General features: G+C 32.5%; 1 protein-coding gene and 1 long non-coding RNA gene across 2 annotated transcripts in view; both read right to left on the reverse strand.

Moving 5' to 3' along the window:
- LOC139496437 (uncharacterized) overlaps nt 1-23,953 on the reverse strand; it is a 292,128-nt gene that overhangs the window by 24,910 nt on the left and 243,265 nt on the right. The gene's annotated exons all lie outside the window — the stretch shown is intronic.
- Nucleotides 4,896-7,972, reverse strand: LOC139495346 (putative nuclease HARBI1). The gene is made up of 2 exons (XM_071283650.1): nt 7,435-7,972; nt 4,896-5,260 (listed from the first exon to the last, which is right to left on the reverse strand). The coding sequence occupies exons 1-2, from the start codon at nt 7,970-7,972 to the stop codon at nt 4,896-4,898; spliced, it is 903 nt and encodes a 300-aa protein (XP_071139751.1).

Here is a 23,953-nt window from a genome sequence, read left to right on the forward strand (position 1 = left end):
GAACTTGAGATTACTATTACATGTATAACTGTGTAATTACAGACTTCTTTCACCAGTCTGAGGGAACTTGAGATTACTATTATAACTGTATAATTACAGACTTCTTTCACCAGTCTGAGGGAACTTGAGATTACTATTATAACACTCTGTATAATTGCAGACATCTTTCACCAGTCTGAGGGAACTTGAGAATACTTTTATAACTGTATAATTACAGACTTCTTTCACCAGTCTGAGGGAACTTGAGATTACTATTATAACACTCTGTTTAATTGCAGACTTTTTTCACCAGTCTGAGGGAACTTGAGATTACTATTATAACACTCTGTATAATTGCAAACTTCTTTCACCAGTCTGAGGGAACTTGAGATTACTATTATAACACTGTGTATAATTGCAGACTTCTTTCACCAGTCTGAGGGAACTTGAGATTACTATTATAACACTCTGTATAATTGCAGACATCTTTCACCAGTCTGAGGGAACTTGAGATTACTATTATAACTGTATAATTACAGACTTCTTTCACCAGTCTGAGGGAACTTGAGATTACTATTATAACACTCTGTATAATTGCAGACATCTTTCACCAGTCTGAGGGAATTTGAGATTACTATTATAACTGTATAATTACAGACTTTTTTCACCAGTCTGAGGGAACTTGAGATTACTATTATAACACTCTGTATAATTGCAGACTTCTTTCACCAGTCTGAGGGAACTTGAGATTACTATTATAACACTCTGTATAATTGCAGACTTCTTTCACCAGTCTGAGGGAACTTGAGATTACTATTATAACTGTATAATTGCAGACTTCTTTCACCAGTCTGAGGGAACTTGAGATTACTATTATAACACTCTGTATAATTGCAGACTTCCTTCACCAGTCTGAGGGAACTTGAGATTACTATTATAACACTCTGTATAATTGCAGACTTCCTTCACCAGTCTGAGGGAACTTGAGATTACTATTATAACTGTATAATTACAGACTTCTTTCACCAGTCTGAGGGAACTTGAGATTACGATAAAAATCACGAGAGGTTAATATAAGACTTGGACTATCGTCCATGTACCTGAATATAAATGTTCCAAGGTAACGTCAATGGCGTCGATTTATGACGTTGTTCATGTGATCCGAGCATATAATTGATAATATAAGAACAATAAATATGAAATTCACCAGGGTTTATTCAGGTGATACAGCAATTATACATAAAATACAGTAATAATAGAAATAATCAATGCAATCAATAATGTCAATACATGTGGTTAAAGGTGAAGAGTTGGGAATCATGTGTTCTGTGTACTACGTCACGGATACATGATAAGGCATATATAAAACATTGACTGGTTCAGTACTGTATATTGGTGTTTAGCACCACAACGTCAAGCTAATTCCCGTTTTTTTTTTCATTTTCTCCTCGTTTTCGGTGTATTTGTTCTCTTCTTGTTTGTTTTTTTGGGCATATTTGTTTTAAATAAAATTATTGATAATTTAGACTTCTGAAAATTATTAACTGCATGCAAAAGAAGCTTATGATGTTTAATAATACAAAAACAAATAGCAATTTTAGGAATTATCTTGAGCAAATACTAGAATATTAAAGAAGGATAAAAAGTCATATAAGAATGCAATTGTTGACTTTTGATGAGGTTGATACAATGATTTATGAACCCGAAGATATGATATTCACCGAGGCCAACATTATTGTAATAATGTTGTGTTTAACATTGAATATGCGAAAATAGTAGCCAGGGTGAGAGACAATAGTGCACGACCCGAAGGGGAGTGTATCTCAAACCCTGGTTACTCATTACATAGTAATGAGATTACAAATAAAAAAAGAAAAAAGATTTGGGATGGTATTGCAGTCAAAGTAAACTCCCTAGGTGTTCCCTACAGAACTGGAAATGAGATAAGGGATAAAAGGAGGAACACTGTTTCAAAAGCAAAGAAAGCTTTCACGGAGCAAAGGAGGGAAGTTTCAAAAACAGGAGGGGGTCCACCACCTAAGCCTATCCCTCCACAATTTGAGGCTTTGATCGATTTGATGAAGGACAGTTCAAGCGTCACGAGAATTGATGGACGACTTGAAACAGACATATTTATTTCCGGTAAATAACGTTAAAGTTAAGAGTTTCCATAACTATTGAATTTTAATGATAGTTTTGTATTAACTTTCATCAAATATAAACATAAACATTTCGCCGTCTGCAAAAGTTGTATACCGGCAAACCCCTAGTCTTTTTTGATAAATGTACGACCTTCACCCCGTCTGGAATTTCTATTTATATAACGCAAGCATGGTCGCTGAAATTAAACTGAATTTGCCAATCAATGCATGAATACGAACTGTGCACACTTCTAATGGGACATCAAACATACTTAAGAGGGGTTTATATGTCAGGACTCCTCAGTTCCTCATATTTATTCACAGCTTTAAAACGTGCGCCGGTATGTGTTTTCTGCTGCTGTTCTAAAATCTGGTACCCGGGAATGCTTGGACCAATCGGATTCATACCACATTGCCAACTCGTACCTTTGCCAACTCGTACCCTATTTTAACGCACACGCACTTTTATCGTTCATTTGTATTTATTCTTTCAAATAAAAAAAAAAAGAAAACATTTTAATCAGAAAATGTGTTATATGTTAACCAAACGGCCATCAAAATGAGGAAAACAAATACCGTGTAATTCAGTATTTACTCTGAAACGCCGATTTCAGGAGTTTATATGAAACAATATAAGACATGGAGGAAAATAAATAACATTAACCAATTATATATATGTATACCGAAACTTAAACCTATTGGTATTTCTATTCTCTCTGAAAAAACCCAAATGTGCTTCTAAATATGTACAAACAAATTAAGCAAGATAAAATAATATCTCAGTATCCCACTGATGGATACCGGCCGTACACATTCAATATATTTATTCCTAATAAAAAGGCCTATAAAGAGTATATAAATCATAAAAATTACAAAGTTCAACCACACTAACAACACATCCAATCTTACATACATATCAATCGTAAATAATTAAATGTGATTTAAAACAAATATGTACATGACAGAAGATAACCAGTACAAAGAGGAAGAACTCTTATTAATTATAAAAATATTTCATTTTATTATATAAAAGAGTTTTTCTGTTACAAATCATGATGTATTGTTCTATGTGTACATGTTATGCTGTCCATCAAGGGCCCTTGATTAGAATAATAAAATATTCTTATTCTTATTCTTATTCTTATTCTATTTATTTATCTTTACTTTTGTCACTTTTTTTCCTGTCTGATCTGGAAATTTTTATTTAGGTACAATAATGTATATACTAAAATTTGTATTACTTCATTTTGAGGAACACACAATACAAGTCAAAGTGATGATGACTTGTTTACAACTCCTTTAGCCAGTCCAACCACCGACACCACTGACACGCCAAGCCCTAAGCCGTCAACATCAGCTGCTTCTGTTCCAACAACTTTACCCAGTAAACCAGTATCAACTAAGACTGCAGTTGTTGATTATAGCCATGTACTGATAACAACCAGAAAACGCAAAACCAGTAGCGATGACATCCGTGAATTACAAGCCCAAGTGCTAAAAGGACAATTAATTCTTATCTGAAATGCACATAAACTTTTTCAAATAAGTTTTATACTCCATTGAATAAACAATTGAAAAAATAGAAACAGAAAAAGGCAGTTTTTTGCTCCTTTTTTAAAATCATATGCAAGCTTAAAATTACTCCTTTAAGACAATTTAATGTAATAAATGAATTTGTAGCAGCATATTCCATGTTATGACCCAGATTTTGGATTATTTTTTCCTTTCATTTTTGGCCTCGAATTATTGCCATTAAACAATAGCTTAAGACATTTATAATACAAAAGTCAAGGAGACAACAACACATACCAGGAGTTTTAGAGCATTTGAAACCATACCATTCAATCATTTACTGTAAACACATTGTGTTAAACTAACATGACATGCATGACAACAGCTAGAGGCTACAATTGTACCGGCATAATGACTGAATTGGGGAGGAATTAAGGCGGAGGCGCAACTAGTGGGCGTCCCCCTTAAATTTGTTAATCATGGAATGTCCTCAGCTTAATAAAGAATATTTCGATAATTTTTAACTCAAAATTAAAGGAGTAGGTCCGGTAAGACCCCTTTTTGGCCCCAAAATATAGCAGTTTTACAAAATTGTTAAAATGTAAACTTTTATTTATTAATTGAACAGTAGAATGCTTCTGTTACTTAAATATGGGCTGTTTTTGACAATACAATGCACATATATCGGGTACAAGATCCATTAAGTCATGCTAAATCACTGAAAGCTTCCCAATTCTAGCATTTTAGTTAAATTTTAGACGGTTTTCGTGTAAAACGAAAGTGGCCGCATTCGTATTCATCCTTAATTTTAAAATGTAAGTTGTATTTTATGATAATACATAACATATATAAAGGTTGAGGATGAACACGGATGCGGCCACTTTCATTTTTGACAAAAACCATCTGAAAAATGGCATTTTTTGGCATGTTTGGTAGCTTTTTCATATTTGAGCTTGAATCGGATCGTTTTTAATGACAAAATCAGTAAAAATCTTTCACATAAACTAATTGAATCAAATAAAATAGACACTTAAGTGTTTAAAAAGTGGTCAAAATCTTTCGTCAGATGAATCTGAAATTTGAGGCCAAAATCGGTCCTTACCGGACCTACTCCTTTCTACTGGCTCTGCAGCTCGAAAACGCAAGACTGAACTCCCTATCTTTAAAATCCTGGATGTGCCCCTGACCTATATAGCGGAACAATGGAACACTGACTTTTTTTTGTGGTAGCGTTTTAGGTGGTCCACTAATGTTTCCCTATTACTAGTCTATTGCAGTTTTGGGGAAATCACCTATAGTATTGATCTGTAAACTTATTGAAGTAGTAAAGAGATGAATTACCTCTGACCCTAATACGTGGAACCTTTTTTTCCAAATTCCAAATACTCTTTCTACTGTAGAGCTGGTAGAACAATGACTTCTGTTAAAGCGTTCCTGCTTTCTGTTTGCTGGTTGCCTGTGTGGTGTAAGCAGGAAAGGTCTGCATGGATATCCGCTATCACCCAACAACAGTCCTTGTTCAATGCCTTGATAGTTATCTTCAAGATACCTTCCAACTGCTAACGTTCTAAAAACATGGGCATCATGTGCAGATCCAGGCCATTTTGCATTCACATTCGTTATTATTCCTGTAATTAAACGCATGGTTGAAGTTTAAAATATTCTAAACGTTTGACACAATGTTCAGCTTAAAAAACGTTTGTGTTAAAGGTATTTTTATGGGGTACTGCACTGACAAGCTTTTTCATTGTCCGTTGTTGTATAGGCGACTACCAGTGGCGGATCCATAAATTTTCATAAGTGGGGGCCCACTGACTAACCTAAGAGGGGGCCCGCTCCAGTCACGCTCCAATGATTCCCTATATAAGCAACCAATTTTTTTCCCAAAAAGGCGGTGGGGCCCGGGCCCCCTGGGCGCCCCCCTTAAATCCGCCTCTGACTACTTTACAAGATCGACCATTATGGTATAAGAGGGACATCAATAAACTGGCTGAGAAATTTTCTGTTCGAATGACAGCATTGTTTACTCCTGGAAGGAGAATCTTCTGACACATCGCCAGTGTTGTCTGGAGTCTCGCAAAGTAGTGTGTTTTTGTAGCTGACTATACGATATGGGCTTTGTTCATTATTGAAGGCCGTACGATGACATATAGTTGTTAATGTCTGTTTTATTTTGGTCTCTTGTGTGTGGACAGTTGTCTCATTGGCAATCATACCACATCTTCTTTTTTATATCAGCCCGCTGATTTTTCTCAATTTTATAAATGAGCACCCAGAGTATTTGTCAGTATCAAACGTTTGACTTTTCGCAGACGTTAGTTTTGGTTCACAACTTTTCTAAAACTGTTTTAGTCCCCTACCGACGAAGTCAAATAGGACTTTGGGTTTGCACTCTGTATGTCCGTCTGTCCATTCGTCACTCGTACAAATAAGTTTTCCATTTTTTTCTTTATGCTTAAACATGTTAAAAATATTGATTGATATTTGGTATAATTATTTTTATCATAACAAGTTACAGGTCAAGTTCAATTTTCACGATTTTAGCATTACTCCTTGTTTATTCCGTTGTCGATTCAAAGTAATTTATTTGATAAAAACTGACTGCACCATAATATCGGAAGGTCTAGTAGAAACAAGCATACAATTTTTTTAACATAACTTGTCAAAAGTTCGGTGGGATGTACCTGTGATAGCATGTTTTCTGGTAAGCAATTTATTATGAAGTGTTGGTAGCTACAGGAGTATTTGCAAAAAGTAAGCATGCGTGATATTGTTTCATAATATATATATATATTAAATATATCATAGATCGGGTGAGTTTTCAGTTATTTCGGTGGAGCGTGCTACAGTATTTTGGTAAGATTAGTGAACAACGGTCGTTTATTGTATGTATTGTATTTGTTAGGGCGAACTTGATCTTGTTTCAAGGTAATTAAACTAGTTTTTGTCAGGGCAGTAATTTCGCTGAAGCATTTTTAATAATTCCAGTTTTAGTGCTGTAGGTGGCGATCTGACATACAGCCTTGTACTGTAAGATTATTTCACGCACCTGCTAAAGGTATATTTTGTACAAGTGCATCATATAGATATATAAAGATTTGGTATGAGTGCCAACATCCAAGTAACAACTCACCAAACTAAACCATTATTTTTCAAGGTACGGCATGTTTATTGTGTGTCTCTGGACTAATGATATCTTATATAGTTGACATGTAATAATAAGGTGGTCTAAAAGTTAAGCGCGAAACGTCGATCTGTCAGTTCCGTTTTCAACATGATTGCTTGTTTTTTTTTTAAAGCTGAACAGTACTGCCTATTTCTGGCTCATGTCATATCTTTTCAAAAGTGTGTGTGAGGGGGGGGGGGGGGGGGGGTGTCAAATTAAAAAAAAGGTAATAACTTCTGTAATTATCAACAGTTTATAGATGTATTATAATAAACCCAATATCTGACTTTACAAGAAAATGGGAAGGGTCACCTCGTACTTTAGAAAAAAATGTGAACTGTTTATAAAAACGTCCAAACGTAGCTATACAATATAAAAAGAAATTTATTCCTATGAAGTATATATTATCAGTCTAGTGATTATATCATCACGTTTAATTGCCGAATGACATACTGTTTAAGAGTGGGGCGAATTGATAGTTGAAATGTAAGGACGATTTTGTCTACCTTCCATTTGAGTTGTCGTTCTTATGAAGACTTATTCTCTGTACCTTGTCGATCAAGGATAAGAAATAGCTGAAGGAACCAGATTTTCTATCGTCCTCGAATATGAACGCAGGAAAAAAAACAAACGTACCTTGAGAATCACAAATAACCTGGACATTCATACTGTGAAACCCTTTCCTGTTCACATAAGCAGGTTCATCTTCGGTAGGTGCTTGTATATGTACATGTGTCCCATCTATACACCCAATAACATTAGGAAACCCAGCTTGTTCATAAAAAGCACGTTTGTTTATATTTTTCTGTCTTTCTGTAGGCCATTTTATGTTCTGGTCTTTCCTATCTACCAAGGCGTCGGTAACATCTCTGACTACTTGTGACACAGTAGACTTGTCATAGCCCATAGTATCTCCGACCACTTGCAGCTGGCTTCCACTCCCATAAAAACGAAGGGCAATCATGACTTGCTCTACAACTGACAAGGCTGTTCTTTTTCTCGCATTTCTTTTCAAGTCTGCTCTCAACTTATTGGCTATAAATTCAATGCTTTCTCGTCCAAACCTGTACCTTTGTCGTAGTTCCTCATCACAAAAATCTTTTATCAATGGATTAAAACCTCTGTAATGCTTTTCTCTCCTAACTCTTGGTAGAAACATATCAATGGCAGCCATTTTTTGATATCTTAATCATATAATTAAGATTTAATACACCTCAAAGAGATCGATTAAGTTTAACGACAGTGTAAGGATTTTTAACGACGCGTTAAAATTAACGACAAGTTGAACAACACACTAATCATATGATTAATTTTAATCGAATGATTAAGAAATTTAAACGAGTCGTTAGCACTAACGACAAGTTGAACAACAGATCCCTGATCAATATGGAATTATTGTCAAGAATATTTAACTATGCATCAAGTGCATGTAAAATAGAAAAACAAGAATTTGACCATAGTTCACATTCGCACTTTTTTTTTCTATGTTTAGTGGACTAAGATACTGGGATCAAAACCTAATTTGGCATTGCAATTTGAAAAAACATATCATAGGCAACATGTTTACGAAGTGGCAAGTTCATTGAACTTTAACTCCATCATCAACGGCTTTGATTAAAAACTCAAACTGAAGCGGAGCAGAAGGACAAATGGTCGAACAGATGGACGGACAAATTGATTGACGGAAGAACAGATGGATGTAAGAACTGATGCACATACACAAAACAATATGCCCCTCTACTTTTGAAGATTTGGGCATTCACTCAATTAATTTAGTTAGCGAACTACTCTGTCAGTACACTAGTTATCTGTCCAAAAGTTTAACATAACAAGACTAGGTAATCAGATACATGTTTTCGGGACTCATGTAGTTTCATATATAATCCAAGCTTCGCACGTGCCCTGCCAATAGAATGATAACACATCCCATATGTAAAATAGAAACTTAAACAATCGCAGACCCTTGTATATAAATGTGAAATTGTGTCCCTTTCATGTTTTTTTTTATCAGGAAAAAGAAGTTGTGGCCAAATATCTATTTGTGTATTTATTGTTTTTGTTTAAAATGACAAAATAAAGGCTTACGACTAGACATTTAAAATGTTTAGTACTACAAAAATGTATCATTTGTACAAATAATCTAAAGTGATCACCTTTCACATTACTGCTTGACAAATACTATTCATCTCCTTAATGATATTTCAACGCCTCTCGAGTCTTTGTTAATATGACACTAAACGAAACAAAGACAAATGATTTAAAGATAATGTATATGAACACAGATTGTTTATCTAAATTTCTAAAGATGTGTTTTGATAAAATACTTTGAAAAGCTTAATGTAGTCTGGTTATCTATTGATTTTACTGAAAATGTCGGAAATGTAGTCAATTGCAGGTTTTACAAAAAATGTATTGGTTCCAAAAAAATTAGAATCACAAAAATACTGAACTCCTAGGAAAAATTATTTAATGTTGGATGTAACGCGTCTTCTGATTGGCTGACGTTATTTTGTTATCAGCCCATAAACATAATTAAGTCATGTGACCGTGATGTCATCAACGTTTTTGCATGGTTTTCTAAGGTTAAAAATAGAATTTAGAATTAAATTATAAGAAATGACTGTAATATTTTTTCTGTCTATTCGAAAAAACATAACAGATGCGGTGCACACTGTAAACTAACCCGCTACGCGCGTTATCCAGTGTGCACCTACTTTTAATGTTATGTCTTCATAGACAGATAAAATATTACAGTCATTCCTTAATTCAAAAAAAGTAAAGTCCCTAATGAAATGACAAAATAAAGAGCCCAAACACATCAAACGAATGGATACCAACTGCCATATTCCTGACTTTGTACAGACTTTTCTTTGTAGAAAATGGCGCATTAAACGTTATATATCAGGGTATAAGTTCAGCAGTTACCTCATGTATGATCAGTATTGGTATTGAATGAAGCCATATTGCTAAGCTTTATGGGCACAGTATACCAAATACTTTTATAAATATTTTTAAATTCTACACAAGGATCCAAAGACATGTACAGCATTTTCTAAAATAAAATAACAAATTTCAAATCATCATGAAAGTGATCATCAATCCTAGTTATAAATAGTGGCATCTGGAGTATATGTATAAGTATTGAAAATACAATTCTTCATATTACTAAAACATCAAAACAACAGTGACCCAAATGCAATACTTTCTGTTTGAGACAAAAACACATAGTCTAGCCTTGTCTAAAATGAGTCGACGAATGATTATATGGATGTGTTAGTACAGGTTAAACACATGGATCTGGTAGTACCATGTAGTACAGGTAACAGATATGAACCAGAAGTACATGTAAAAAATATAAATCTGTAAGTATATGTTGAAAATGGATCTGGTAGTACATGTAACAAATATGGACCTGTTAGTATATGTAACAAATATGGATCTGAAAATAAAAGCAACAAATATATAACTGTTAGTGCAAGTAAAAAAAATGGATCTGTAATAAACAATGGAGGACATTTTTCAAATATATCCAAGTTCAACTTTTGTAAAGGAATGAGAAACTTCTACCTTCAAGGTATCTGCATCAGATATTGATGGTCAGGTAACAAATAGGAAAACTTATCAATTGCATCCCAAGTTAATATCGTTTATTACTTTAAAATGTGTCCGTGTTACTTAATGAAAGATGAATAGTTTTTTCTTTATCTGATTGTTTTGCGCATGTGTATATATAATTGTTTACAAATAGTTTATTATAATAGAATAGTATTCTGCGTTTAAACAAAAGGAGACACATTGTATATGTCTACCTTCACCACTCATGCGGAAAGATTTACACATTCAACACGAAAAATTTAAATGTCGATCTTTAAGAATCTGTACCTTAAAATAAACACAAATACATTTAAAAAAAGATAAAAGATACAAACAGTATTATAATCTTATGAGGGTAATTATAAGGTGATAAGTTGTGTCGGTTTCAAATTTGTTAAATGTAAAATCGAAACATTAATAGTAACATTATGCTCTAATGACGATACGATATATATGGGTTCAATTAACTCCATATGGGATGAGATTCGTACCAATCAACTCGACCCAACTTTTGCAAGAACAGTAATTAACAATATTTAGTATTTATATAGCCTTATCACTTCAATGTTCAATATATACTTATATAAAATTCATATCAAATGTGTAAACATACTTATTTAAACATATGTCTTGGGAAAGATATATTGGGAATGCTATATGATTAATGATTTAAGTATTAATTAAGTATTTTATGACAATTCAATAGTGCTATTTTCAAATAAAACGTTTTTATCATTATTGACTATTGTATTTTAATGATACATTGTATGCGCATAATAGTTGATTATGCATTCATCAAAAGAATAAAACACGTCCACCGTACAGATTGGGTCATAAATGCTTTTAAATGATAGTTGAAACCATTTACTATGTTTTTCCAACGTGCATCGTTACTACTCATTAGTACTGATTGTGTATGTTTTAAAATATAAATTTTACTCAGTTACCTTGTATGAAACAGAAAAAAATATCAAATATCAAATAAACTCGCAATCATCTCACTTAGTTTTTATCGCATAAGACAGGTGATCACGAATTAATATACAGGTTGTCAAAAGGGAAGAAATCCAGACAATCAAAAAAAAATACTAACTAAATAAACAATTATAGTACACCTAAATCTACGTTTGTTATCACATTGTTTGGAAAATCCATAGTGGTCACACCCACGAATTTCACCTTCTCCCGGGGTTTTTCAAATACATACTGGGTCGTCACAATAACCCGAGAATTCGAAAATGACACGTTTCCACCCCGATTCTTGCGAGTTTAGACTGATTTCATGAGTTATTTTCATTTGAAATACCCGCATATTCGTAATTTTTCGTTGACAAGCAGTTCAAAGTAGACCTATAAATATAAATTAAATGTAAAATGACCTCGATGTTTCGAAGTTCGATTGTATGAATTTTTGTAATATAGAGACCTAATGATAACATTTATAACTGATGTTTTTTTTATGTAATAAAGCATAACAAACTTCTTTGTAGAATAATTAAATGAGATGTTTATGACCTGTAATAAACACCAATCAACACCTTTGTTGATCGTTCAAAGAGAACTTTAGTGTGTTGAACATATTTCACCTGACATAGAAACGAAACAAATTTAAATACCCAACCAAGATTAAATGAATCGTTTGAATTATAACTCATTAATTAAATCAACAATACACGAAAGCCAATTACGATAAATTCATTATAACTTAATGTAAAGGAGTCTTGCACTCAAAACAGTCATATAGTAAACAGACATATTCTATGTTATAAAAACATGGACCAATCCTTCCTCCCTTTGACAGTGGTGTTTTAACACTGCCTCTTTTTAGCCTCCCTGCCAACGCTTGATGTGGTATGACTTATAATAACGTCCAACATGGATTTTGAATACACCCGCAGGATTCAGCGGCCAAGTACAGCATAATGCATATTTTGAACGTTTAAATGCCCCGAACATTAAACATTTACCATGACACTAAATTTCTTCACGGCCGACACTAGGCTAACCGAGAGATTGGTCGATTAATCTATATTGAGTATGTGGCTATATCGGCGGTGGGTCTGTTAATCGGGTTGGCTAAAGTCTGTTAATCAGGTGTTATCGAGGAAATCATTGGAAATTCTGCATGTTTCATTGTATAACTTTTTAAATATATGTTTATCATAAAAATTATTCATGTCTAACAAAACAATTCAATGTACTGAATCCAGTGGTGTAATTATTATTTTTCTAGCTTCGATTTACGATCTATAAAATGAAAAGGCGTGTTACTCATCAATAAATTTATACACATTTTACACACACAAAATGTACACAAAAAGACACGTTGGTTGAGTTTACTTGCATGCGATATTTTGAACATCGAACAAAGACAGGCATTATGTTTGTCAACCAAATTGATATCATTGTGTGAAAAACATAAAAAATCTGTATTTTGGTGACATTAATCAATCTTTATTTAAAACCTGGTCTGTTAATGGGTCGGATGTATAAAACCCGGTCTGTTAATTGATCTGTTAAGAGTTATGAATGGCAATAAAAGTATAATTTTATTGCTGTATGGGGTGTTATCGGATCAAATGGGTAGGCTCAAGACGAGTGGCTAAAATATACTGAAACAACACATGAGCAATGAAACATAATATATACGGAAACACTGACATGAACAATGAATTTAGGCCATGAATATTGGAAACTGATATAAAAAAGTGTAATATTAAAGTATTATTATACATCATGTTAAAATGTCATATTTTGATTGCCTAATACGAAGGTGTTAATTTACTCTATCACATGGCTGAGCGGGTGACAATTTTTTGGAATGTCACCCTCTCGGCTAGACCAATCACAAATCGGCAGTTTAAACGACAATGAATTGAATCTACATCAAGTTATTTTATAGACAATGCTTAAAGTTCTAATTTACTATACAACGAATCGTGGAACGACTCAAATTTATTTCTTTTACAATTGTTGGAAAAACGTATTTCACTTGTTAATATTTTTACTTTAAAACCTATAAATCATTGTGTGTTATGCTTATTGTTGATATTTAACGCATTCGTTCACCATCGATGGGTTTCAACTGGTGATGTACATTTCATCATGTTCATTTTGATGTATATTCTTCGCCAGATATGAGGCCTTTTGAAAGGGGTATTTACCCAAAATTTAAATTAAATTAATAATAATAACAAAATAACAACAATTGAAAATAATTTGTTTCTTGATAGCAGAGCTTTTTTCCCGTTTTGGGCCTAATCCTTGTATCGTTTATATGTCAAGTCTAATAGTGTCTATTTACTTCACTTCTGATGATTTTTCAAATACCTGTTACGCTCTCAAGTACGTGACTACATAGAAAATACTTTATAATTAAACTCATCTGTTAAAGAAAATAATGATAGGACATTCATTATAATAAATCAAATATCACATAGCTGAGAGGGTGATAGAGCAGATCGGTATCCCGCGAAAAAACATTGTCAACCTTAGCTTCGCCGCGGTTGACAATGTTTTCTCGGGACCCAATCTGCTCTATCACCCTCTCAGCTATGTGTTATTTATATCTTATCACATATTTGTTACCGATACGGATACATTTTCAAGATTTACCTGTTATGTTTCATTAAATTGTTATAATTGAACTTTTTTCCCCTCTTTTCTGCAACACTTAAATATGTGATAAATAGCTTAAAGATTTAACATGTTTTTCCATATTTGCCCTGGTATCATCCCTCGACCCATATCGCCCCTCGGTTAAAGCCTCGAGGCCGATATCGGAGTCTCGGGATGATACCAGGGCTAATATAGAAAAGGGCATGTTATAATCTATACATTGATTTCATCCAAGAATGGTCGCATATATCATGTGGATTCTGTTTAGGTTGTCATGAATGACACTAATTTGTATCAAAATTATTATTAACCAGTATATAAATCAGAGATAAACGTCGTAATGTAACTAAACATCAGTACGTAAAATATATTGGGATGCTAGAATATTCAAAGAATAAAGAAATAATAATGAGTAAGATAAAATAAAATGTAGAGAAAAGTAACAGACAATTTAAAGAATATAGAAATAAACAACACCCCCAATCCGGGCCCTCATTGTATACACGAGAATCTGGATGGAAACACAGAATATATAGAATAATAGATAAGGACAGTAGGAAGTGATGCATTAATAAAAAAAGATAGAAAAAAAATAATAACTGTTTGAGAAAAAAGACATGAAACACCCCTGGGAGTTGAAACAGTAACGGATTGCTATGTACTCTTATTGGTAATAAATGCTTAAAGTTTACATGCGGACAACTGCAGTTCTCCTCTGCACTTATGTAGAAAGAAACTAAACGGAATAAAATAAATTAAAACTTAAGATAACCAAATGTAGCTGCATTCGCTCCTTTCCATTTACTTCTTTAGACTGATTTGTAAACAACAGATGATTCAGTAATAGAAGAAAAAGAACCAATCGGATGATGTTGACGATTTAGAGTTTAACGTCCAGTGACAAATATTATGTGCATATGAGAACGACAACACGTTATATGTACCCTGTGTTGTATCCATATATTGAAGTGACACACCCCTTAATAAAATGCAAAGGAAGTCAAAATAAAAATGTTCTTACTAGAAGGATACTGTTGCAGCGTATTGTCATTTTTTTTTTACTCAAGGGCATCTCATTCTTAACCTTTTAAAGGGAAAATATAAAGGTAGCACAACTATTGTCGTGGCTAAATAACTCGTAACTGACACAATTTCAATTGTCCAACCCATTAACAGACTTTATTCCCATAATGTTCACTAAAACGTGGTATTACTCACTTATATTACAATTATGAAATATTTACTAATTTCAATTTATATTTTAGAACCAACGTACGATTTTGTGTCCTTTAAATGATATCTAAAATTGTTTTTTTCGCCTTTCATTACAAAAATTGCTATGCGTATAAGCATAAATATTACATACTTGCGCGACGCCTTTTAGTTTTACTGAAAACTGCGCAGACTATGAAATGTTTTTACAGTTGGAAAATGTTCTATGATATATATCATTTTGTCAGACACTTTTCTTTTTTTTGATTTGATTCTTATAATGTACCTAAAATCTGTATATTAAATAGATTTTAATATTAAAATTGTGCGTTTTACTCTTAACAGACGTATAACCAACCCGATTAACAGACCAACCGCCGATATAGCCGCATACTCAATATAGATTAACCGACCTATCTCTCGGTTAGTTGAGTGTCGGCCGTGTTCTTAGCTACCCCTACCTTGAATTAAGGATTACATATACTTCAATATGACCAATATGCATAATATGTAAATTTACTGGTAACATTCCTAAGATATGTATCTATGAAATAAAACATAGATATCATAACTTGGAACCAATATGTAAAAAAATATTCATCTCTGAATATTATATTTCTCTTCAAAAAGGTATGATTTGAAATAAAAACAGCAGTATTTACAAAGTTGGCCATTGCGTTGTCAGTTTAATTTCTATTTATGAGTTTGACTGTCCGTTTTGTATCATTCGTCCCTCATTTTATACACTCTCCCCTGCGACAGTTGTTTGAAGAATTCGAAAACAAGATTTAGAATATAGTCAGCTTACCGTATATGCATGTTTTCTGACATTAAATGTCCAGAACCAGTTTAAAACTATTCTGATAACAAATGGAAAATATTTCAGAAAAGTATCTATACTACGCCATCTAAAGACCACTTTTTTGTTCATCTAATAAAGGTGTAACCGAGGAATGGAATTGAGAATGGGAAGGGGGAATGTGTCAAAGAGACAACTATCCGATCATAGAACATTTAAGGTACAAGTCAAACTTATGTAAGAATATATATACTTGATAGCGTACACTAAAAATTTTACCGGTTTACACCGATTACTGTTTCAAACAATAAACAATAAGACAAATTAATAAGTTCCGGAACTATCTCATGCGATTTCCTTTTAGTAATGTCATTACATGTTACATGTTACCTATTACCTTATATGTACGTTCCACATCTGTCAGGCCCACCACCAAACGGTATATTTCAGATTTTCTATATACACGGGTCATGATCACAGACTTCAGACTACTAAATTCATCATTGTTACATTGTTTCCCATTGTAGTATTTGAATTAGCATGACTTTATAAAATACAAATATGAACACTACAAATGTAGACTTAAAATAAGGCGTAGATACTGTTTCCAATGTGTTATCCGGTATGACATAAAAACTTTGTTTATAACTAATATAGGACAATGCTCCCTTCAAGGCCCCAAACAATAATATTACCAATTATTGATAAGTTCCAGGTACATGGGTTCAAACAGAAAGATTTTGAAAACAGAGAAAACTGTGCATCTTATTATTCTTATAATCAGCAGAAATTTATCAGATGACAAAACCAATACTAAAAAGCCAGTCTAAAATAATGCTTAAACATAATTCGATATTTTAATTCAGACACGGACCCGCGATATAGCAGGTGTGTTCTAGTAAACGTAATGTTTAGTAGTCAATCATTCCAACATTCAGGATTATATATCCAATTCTGACTCTGTATCCATTCCACATCTTACTTTATGCCTATTTTTCAATGAAAGTTCACAATTTCTGCGTCAAATGGTCAGTTCAGTAATATTGTCACACCAGCATCAATTCTAACCATATATATATATACCATAATTTAGCTATCTTATGAACTAGAAGTGTTAAAACAAAGCCATATTTGCAATAGTTGTATGTATGCAGATAACAGTTTGATGTATCAATTAACTAAAAGTTAGTCTGGTATTTGCATACCATGCATAATTCAATGTAAGAGTTATTGTTTTCTATATAACAAAAACACTTAAAAATTATAAAAACATAGCATTTTCAGGTTAAATTATTCGTTAATGACCCAGAGGTTTGCATTTTTCTCTGTTTTTTGCCCCTGATGCCTCTATTTCTGAAGTTATTATGCTGTTTCTAGCATTATGGCATATTTAGTGAATTTAAAGAAAAGAACACACAAATGAAAGTTTATTTGGGATATTTTTGCATTCCTAGCTTGTATTTGTTTTATGTTGCGGTGATAAAAAGTGCACATGTAGGTGTCATCATACTAGTATTTAAGGCCCAGAATTTTCTAAATATTCATAAAGTATTTATAAAACTTCATTTTTGAGTAAAATTGCATTAACACCAGTGAAATAAGCCAGATTTAGTTAAATTCTTACGGTTTTGTTTTCACCCAAAATAAGTTGCATATCAGATTACAATATGATCAAAAGCATATATATATTTTCTCTGACCTGTTTTCGTATGAAACCGGATGCGACGTACCATGATTTGGTGGTATTCCACCTCTACGAAAAATGTGACCGGAGTACTTAGAACTGTCATATCCAAGAAATTTTAAAGACTGTTTTAATCTGGTAAGAAAACCATTATACAGGAACATATCTCTATTGATACATAATCAGCACACCCTTCTCATTTACTCTTTCCAGGAGCAGGTCTAAAAAATGATTTAGAATCAGCTCAAGCCTCTGATTAAAGCTTTCCAGGAGCATGTTTATATTTATACAGAATTATCTCACTCCTCTGATTGATATAGAAATGCTAACGCTCAGAATAAATTTCGAATATCACGGCCAAGACTATGTGAAAATTTCCAACAAATATATGGCCTCTATGAACTATTTCTTAATAAACACATGGATTACACTAAACGACACCATTTTTTTTTAATAAAGAAAGAAATCAACAAAAGATAACACTCTCGGAAATGTTTTTGTTCTTTGTTTTCTTCTATAATACTGGCAACTTTTACAACTTATTCAATATATTTGGTTTTGCTCATTGTTGAATGATACATTTACCTATAGTTTTAGACATACATTGTATTTAAAGGGGAAATTCAGGAATCGAGAAGAAACAGGTTGAACAAATTAACTCCAAATGTTATAAATATTGCTTAGTGAAGGATGTACATCTGTGTTGACGACTGCATGCGAAAAACAAGATGTCCCTATCGAAGCACGAAAGAACCCTCCTCTGTTTTTTCAGGAAAGATCTGAAATTGATGGGATAACATTATCTTCCTTCGCAATGGGTGTACATTTATGTCATTAGGATTCTGTAAGTTATTTGTCTCTTTAAGGCGAGGTTTGGCTAGCCACAAAACCAGGTTTAACCCACCATTTTGTTCTATAAATGTCCTGTACCTAGTCAGGAAAATGGTTGTTGTTATCTTTTTATTCGTTTCTATGTGTGTCGTTTCTCTTTTTTTGTAGCACTTTAGTGTTTCTGTTGTTTTCTTGTTTTCCTGTTTTTTAGTTAGTAACCCGGATTTCTTTTATCTCATTCAATGCATTACTTTCGGACAGCGGTATATATACTGTTGCCTTTATTTGCAATCACTCGACATTGTCTTTTTTATAGTAATACAATGTAATAAAAACATGAATAAGCTAGAGAAGTTAACAAAAAATAACACCAGATAATTGTTATTCTGATTAAGTTGCTGATATGAATTGTTATCACAAAACTATTCTTTGAATTACAAAATCTACAACATTTCATTGATACCATTACAAAACAATAAGTATGTAGATAGTTACTTCCATAGATAATTAACTATCTCTTAATTACACAAAACTTATAAACTCCATTGCATTTCTATTGATCGCAATATTAAAAAAAACATGTTGTTTGATAAATTTCTATCAAATTTTAATTATAAATCATAAAGTGTAAATCAACGTCGCGCAAATGGCAACTCTAAATACTAATTATATCAAATGTTAACCGATTACAGGGGGAACATGCATTTATGAAAAGGAAAGACGCTTCATGGAAATGGTCTTAATACAATGCAATATGTAGAAAAAATTCCTTACAGGAGAATCTGAGGGTATTTCGTTTATATTGCTGATATATAAATTGTTCTCACAAACCTATTCTTTGAATTACAATATATACAATATTTCATTAAAACCATTACAAACTAGTAACAACCAGTATATAGATATTAACTTCAGTTGATAATAACATATCTCTTTATCATATAAAACTTTCAGACGCCATTGAATTTTTATTGAGCACATTATTGATAAAATAATTGTTTGATAAATGTAAATCTAATTTAATTTTAAACTTTAAAGTTTACATCAATTTTGATCACATGACAATTCTAAGTACTAATTACTGTGGATTCATTTATTTTCGTGGACACAAATTTTCGTGGATGACGGAAAACTTTGATGTTCGTGGACATTTAATGTCGTGGTTTTGCAGAAGTCTTTATACAAGCGTTTGGAAAATTTGTCATTAGTTTCGTGGTTCACCAGTGTTCACCTTTACCTACAAAATCCACATTAATTGGTATCCAACGAATGATTATGAATCAACAGCAGAGCAATTGTAAACCGAATGCAGGGGAAATTGTATTAATGAAAAGGAATAACGCTTCATGGATATGGTATAAATATGTAGAAAAAATTCTTTGCAGAAGAATTTGAAGGTATTTCTCTTTCAATGTTATGATCACAAAGTAATGATCACAAAGGAATTGATTAATATTTGAAAGTACAACTTCATGAAATTAATATTGGGTTATATATATATTAAAAAAATCTTGGGTGTAAATAAACTAAATAAAAAACTTAAAATGAATAAATCAATGTATAGGTATACACCTTTTTCATGTCTTCTTGGAACTCCGATATTTCTATGTTTTAGTCACACTTTGATTGCTGCTTAACATTGATGTACCTATATCTAATGCTAAGACTTAAGTGTACAATAAAGACTAGAATCTTAATCTACTAGGCGTTTTATATTACAAAATCATACAAATCAGAAAAACAACAAAAAACAGTGTTATTTTGTAAAATATAATCAGTAAAATAAGGAATTTAATGGATGGAAACCATAATAACACAGAAACAGTCCTCTCATTTGTATAACAGTCACAAATAGGTTCACACTATTTATAAAACCATGTGAGTAAAAATAGCAGATATAAAAACACAATATGTCAAAATAAGGGGTAAAGCAGTCAACTTTGCGTTTTGATATCAATCACTTTAAAAACAAACAAACACGTCAATATAGAAAAAAAACAAAAGCCACAAAGACAAAGTACATAAGCAAACACGAAAGAAAAGATTACAAAAATGAACATACAAAAAAAATCAAACAATATGGAAGATACTACATAAAGATGCATTATCGATATAAGAGTAAAACCAAATCTGTAAACTATGGAAAATACAGCATGCACATTTCAATAAGACAACAACTTGTGAAATGAAAATTCAACATAAAGCAAAAACTGTAAAAAATGATAAAAAAAAGACATATGCATGCACATCATATTAAGACGAACACTGCAAAATATTAAAAAAATAACATAGAAAAAGAACAACTATAATACAGAATAAACATCATACGTAGACAAAATGTGTGAACATTGGAGATACAGTATAAAAAATCATAATCATCTGTAATTATGTAAATTGTTCACAACTGGACAGACAATATGACAGCCTGAAAATAAGAATATATAACAAAAACTGTGAAATATTAAAAATAACGCATCAAACAGCTGTCAAAGTCATAATGAGTCAAAAATGTAAAATAATAAAAAGATACAGTATAAAAATCATATTTAGTAAAAAATGTAAACTATGAAAGATACAGCACTATAATCATAATGAAATAAAAACTGTAATTAAGGAAGATACAAAATAAAAGTTATAATATAATGGGATGAATATCAGAAGTTTTCAAACAGAGTCAGAAGAAATGGGATGAATAGCAGTAGATATCAAACAAAGACAGAATTAATGGGGTTAATAGTAGTAGATATCAAATAGAGGCAGAAGTAATAGGATGAATAGCAGTAGATATCATCAGACAGAAGTAATGTGAAGAATAGCAGTAGATATCAAACAGAGACAGAAGTAATGGGATGAACAGCAGAAGATATCAAACAAGGACACAACTAATGGGATGGAAAGTAGTAGATATTAAACAAAGACATAAGTAATGTGTTGAATATCATTAGACATCTAACAAAGACAGTTATAATGGGATAAATAGGAAGAAATATCAAACACTGACAGAATAAAATTAGTTTTTACCTGCTGTTGTTTGTTTTAAAGGTCACAACCACTCAAGACAACATAATTAGAAATAAAGAGTACATTGTTTCCTCTTTTTCATGTTATTCGTTTAAAATCATTTCTATAGATATATGTCCATTTTCTGTTGCAATGTCTACAGGGAATTTCCCATCCATTCTACATATCTGTGTGTCTGCTCCGTTATTTAATAATAAACGTACAATATCTTCATATCCTACTTCACATGCATAAAACAATGGTGTGGTCCCATCTTCTTTTGTAATGTTGATGTTAGCATTGTAATCGATCAGACAGCGGACTACATGTATCCTACCCATAAAACAAGCAATGTGTAATGGAGAGGAACTAGCTACTAAATCAAAGGCATAATCTACTGACTTCTTACTGACGTATTCTGTTACACGTGATGATGTATTATCTACAAGACTATCAAATAAGTTTTGTTTTGCTTTGTTTAATGTGAAAGATGGGAGGTTATTAAATGTATCTGTCATAGACTGTTTGCTATGAATACAGATATTACAGTTAGCATTATTCTCTAACAGTAACTGTGGTATCTTAATGTTTCCATTCCATGCACTAAAATATAAAGCATTACCTCCATCATATGTCTGGGCATTAATGTCTGGTTTATGTTTCAGTAATGGCTGGACAAGACTCGGACTGTTACTGATACTGGTGTTATTGATACATGGATCAGGATTTCTCTCTAACAGTAATCTTACTATATCAGTATGTCCTTTATAACTTGCCTGTATTAGAGGACTGCAGCCATCATTGTCACATAAATTAACATCAGGATTCCTCTCTAACAGTAACTGTACTATGTCAGTATGTCCTTCATCACTTGCCTGTAACAGAGGACTACAGCCATCATTGTTACATAGATTAACATCAGGATTCTTCTCTAACAATAACTTAACTATATCAATATGTCCATTCTGACTTGCCTGTAACAGAGGACTACAGCCATCATTGTTACATTGATTAACATCAGGATTCCTCTCTAACAGTAACTGTACTATATCAGTATGTCCTTCCTCACTTGCCTGTAACAGAGGACTGCGGCCATCCTTGTTACATAGATTAACATTAGGATTCCTCTCTAACAGTAACTTTACTATATCAGTATGTCCTTCGTGACTTGCCATTAACAGTCCACAAGCATCATCATCTCTACATTGATCTACAACAACTTCATTACGTAACATCCACTGTACCATATCAGTATAACCATAATGACAAGAAGCTATCAGTGGAGTAGTACCTGTAGTTGTATCTACCCTTTGTATCACTGTATCATTGGTATTGGCTAATGTGACTTGCATTGATAGGTTCAGCTGTTCTAAATTCTCTAATAGTTTTTGTCTAAATAATAACACTTTTAAATTATTGTTAGCGAACACATCTACCACATTTCCTGCAAGCCAATCCTTGATAAATCTCTTTAAATACGATTCTAAATGAGCATCTGATATTTCAATAATGAAATCTATGTTACTTGTCTTGTCATCAGGTGATGTATGCCAAATAAAACGTGTATGTACTAAATCAATATCACCATGGTTTATCAAACATTCAATCATTTTCTTACCAAAGTAATGAGCTAGGAAGTCAAACAGTTTATCATGTGCAGTGCTATAAATACCATTCTTTTTATAGATATATGTATCAACTAGAGTTTCGAATACTTTCTTAAATTTTGACTTTGGTATAATGTTGAGCTCATAAGCCTCACATATGACTTCCATGATATGTCGTTCTTCATCTGTTACTTTAACCTGGAACCAATTTTCTGACAGCTGATTATTAAAGAGAACTAATAAAGCTAGACTGCATATCTGATACTTACCTTCATCACCATGCCTACTTAAACTATCTAGTTCATTTTGATAGACAAAAAATGGATTTTCAAAAAATTCTTTAACATCTCCATGTTTTCCCCGTTGATATAGAGAGCATAACAGTGGAAAGAATTCACTATGTTGTGATAACTTACCAATATCGATCATTCCTGACCCAAAATATTTCGTTGCTATAATAATTTTTTCTTCAGATGTAAGGCTTAAATTGTCTGATATCAAGTTACATTCACATGATTTAAAAGGTAATAATATATTAAACTTATCGTCTTTATATACTTGCAACCTACATGACACAATTATCTTACAAAATGTATCTGCAATAACTGTTTTAATTACCGGTAACAGTTGTTTCCAGTTCTCAATCTGACTTTGGTGGGCAATGAAATTTCCACAAATGTCATCTACAATGAACACTGTTGGTTTACCTGGTTTGTAATAATCTCTAATATCTGTAGGAATGTATACAGGTATTATTTTGTATCCCTGTTTCTGTAAAAGAAGTGCTGCATGTCTACTGATAAAAGATTT

Source organism: Mytilus edulis, chromosome 11 (genome assembly GCF_963676685.1).
Source record: "Mytilus edulis chromosome 11, xbMytEdul2.2, whole genome shotgun sequence".
Lineage (NCBI taxonomy): Eukaryota > Metazoa > Mollusca > Bivalvia > Mytilida > Mytilidae > Mytilus > Mytilus edulis.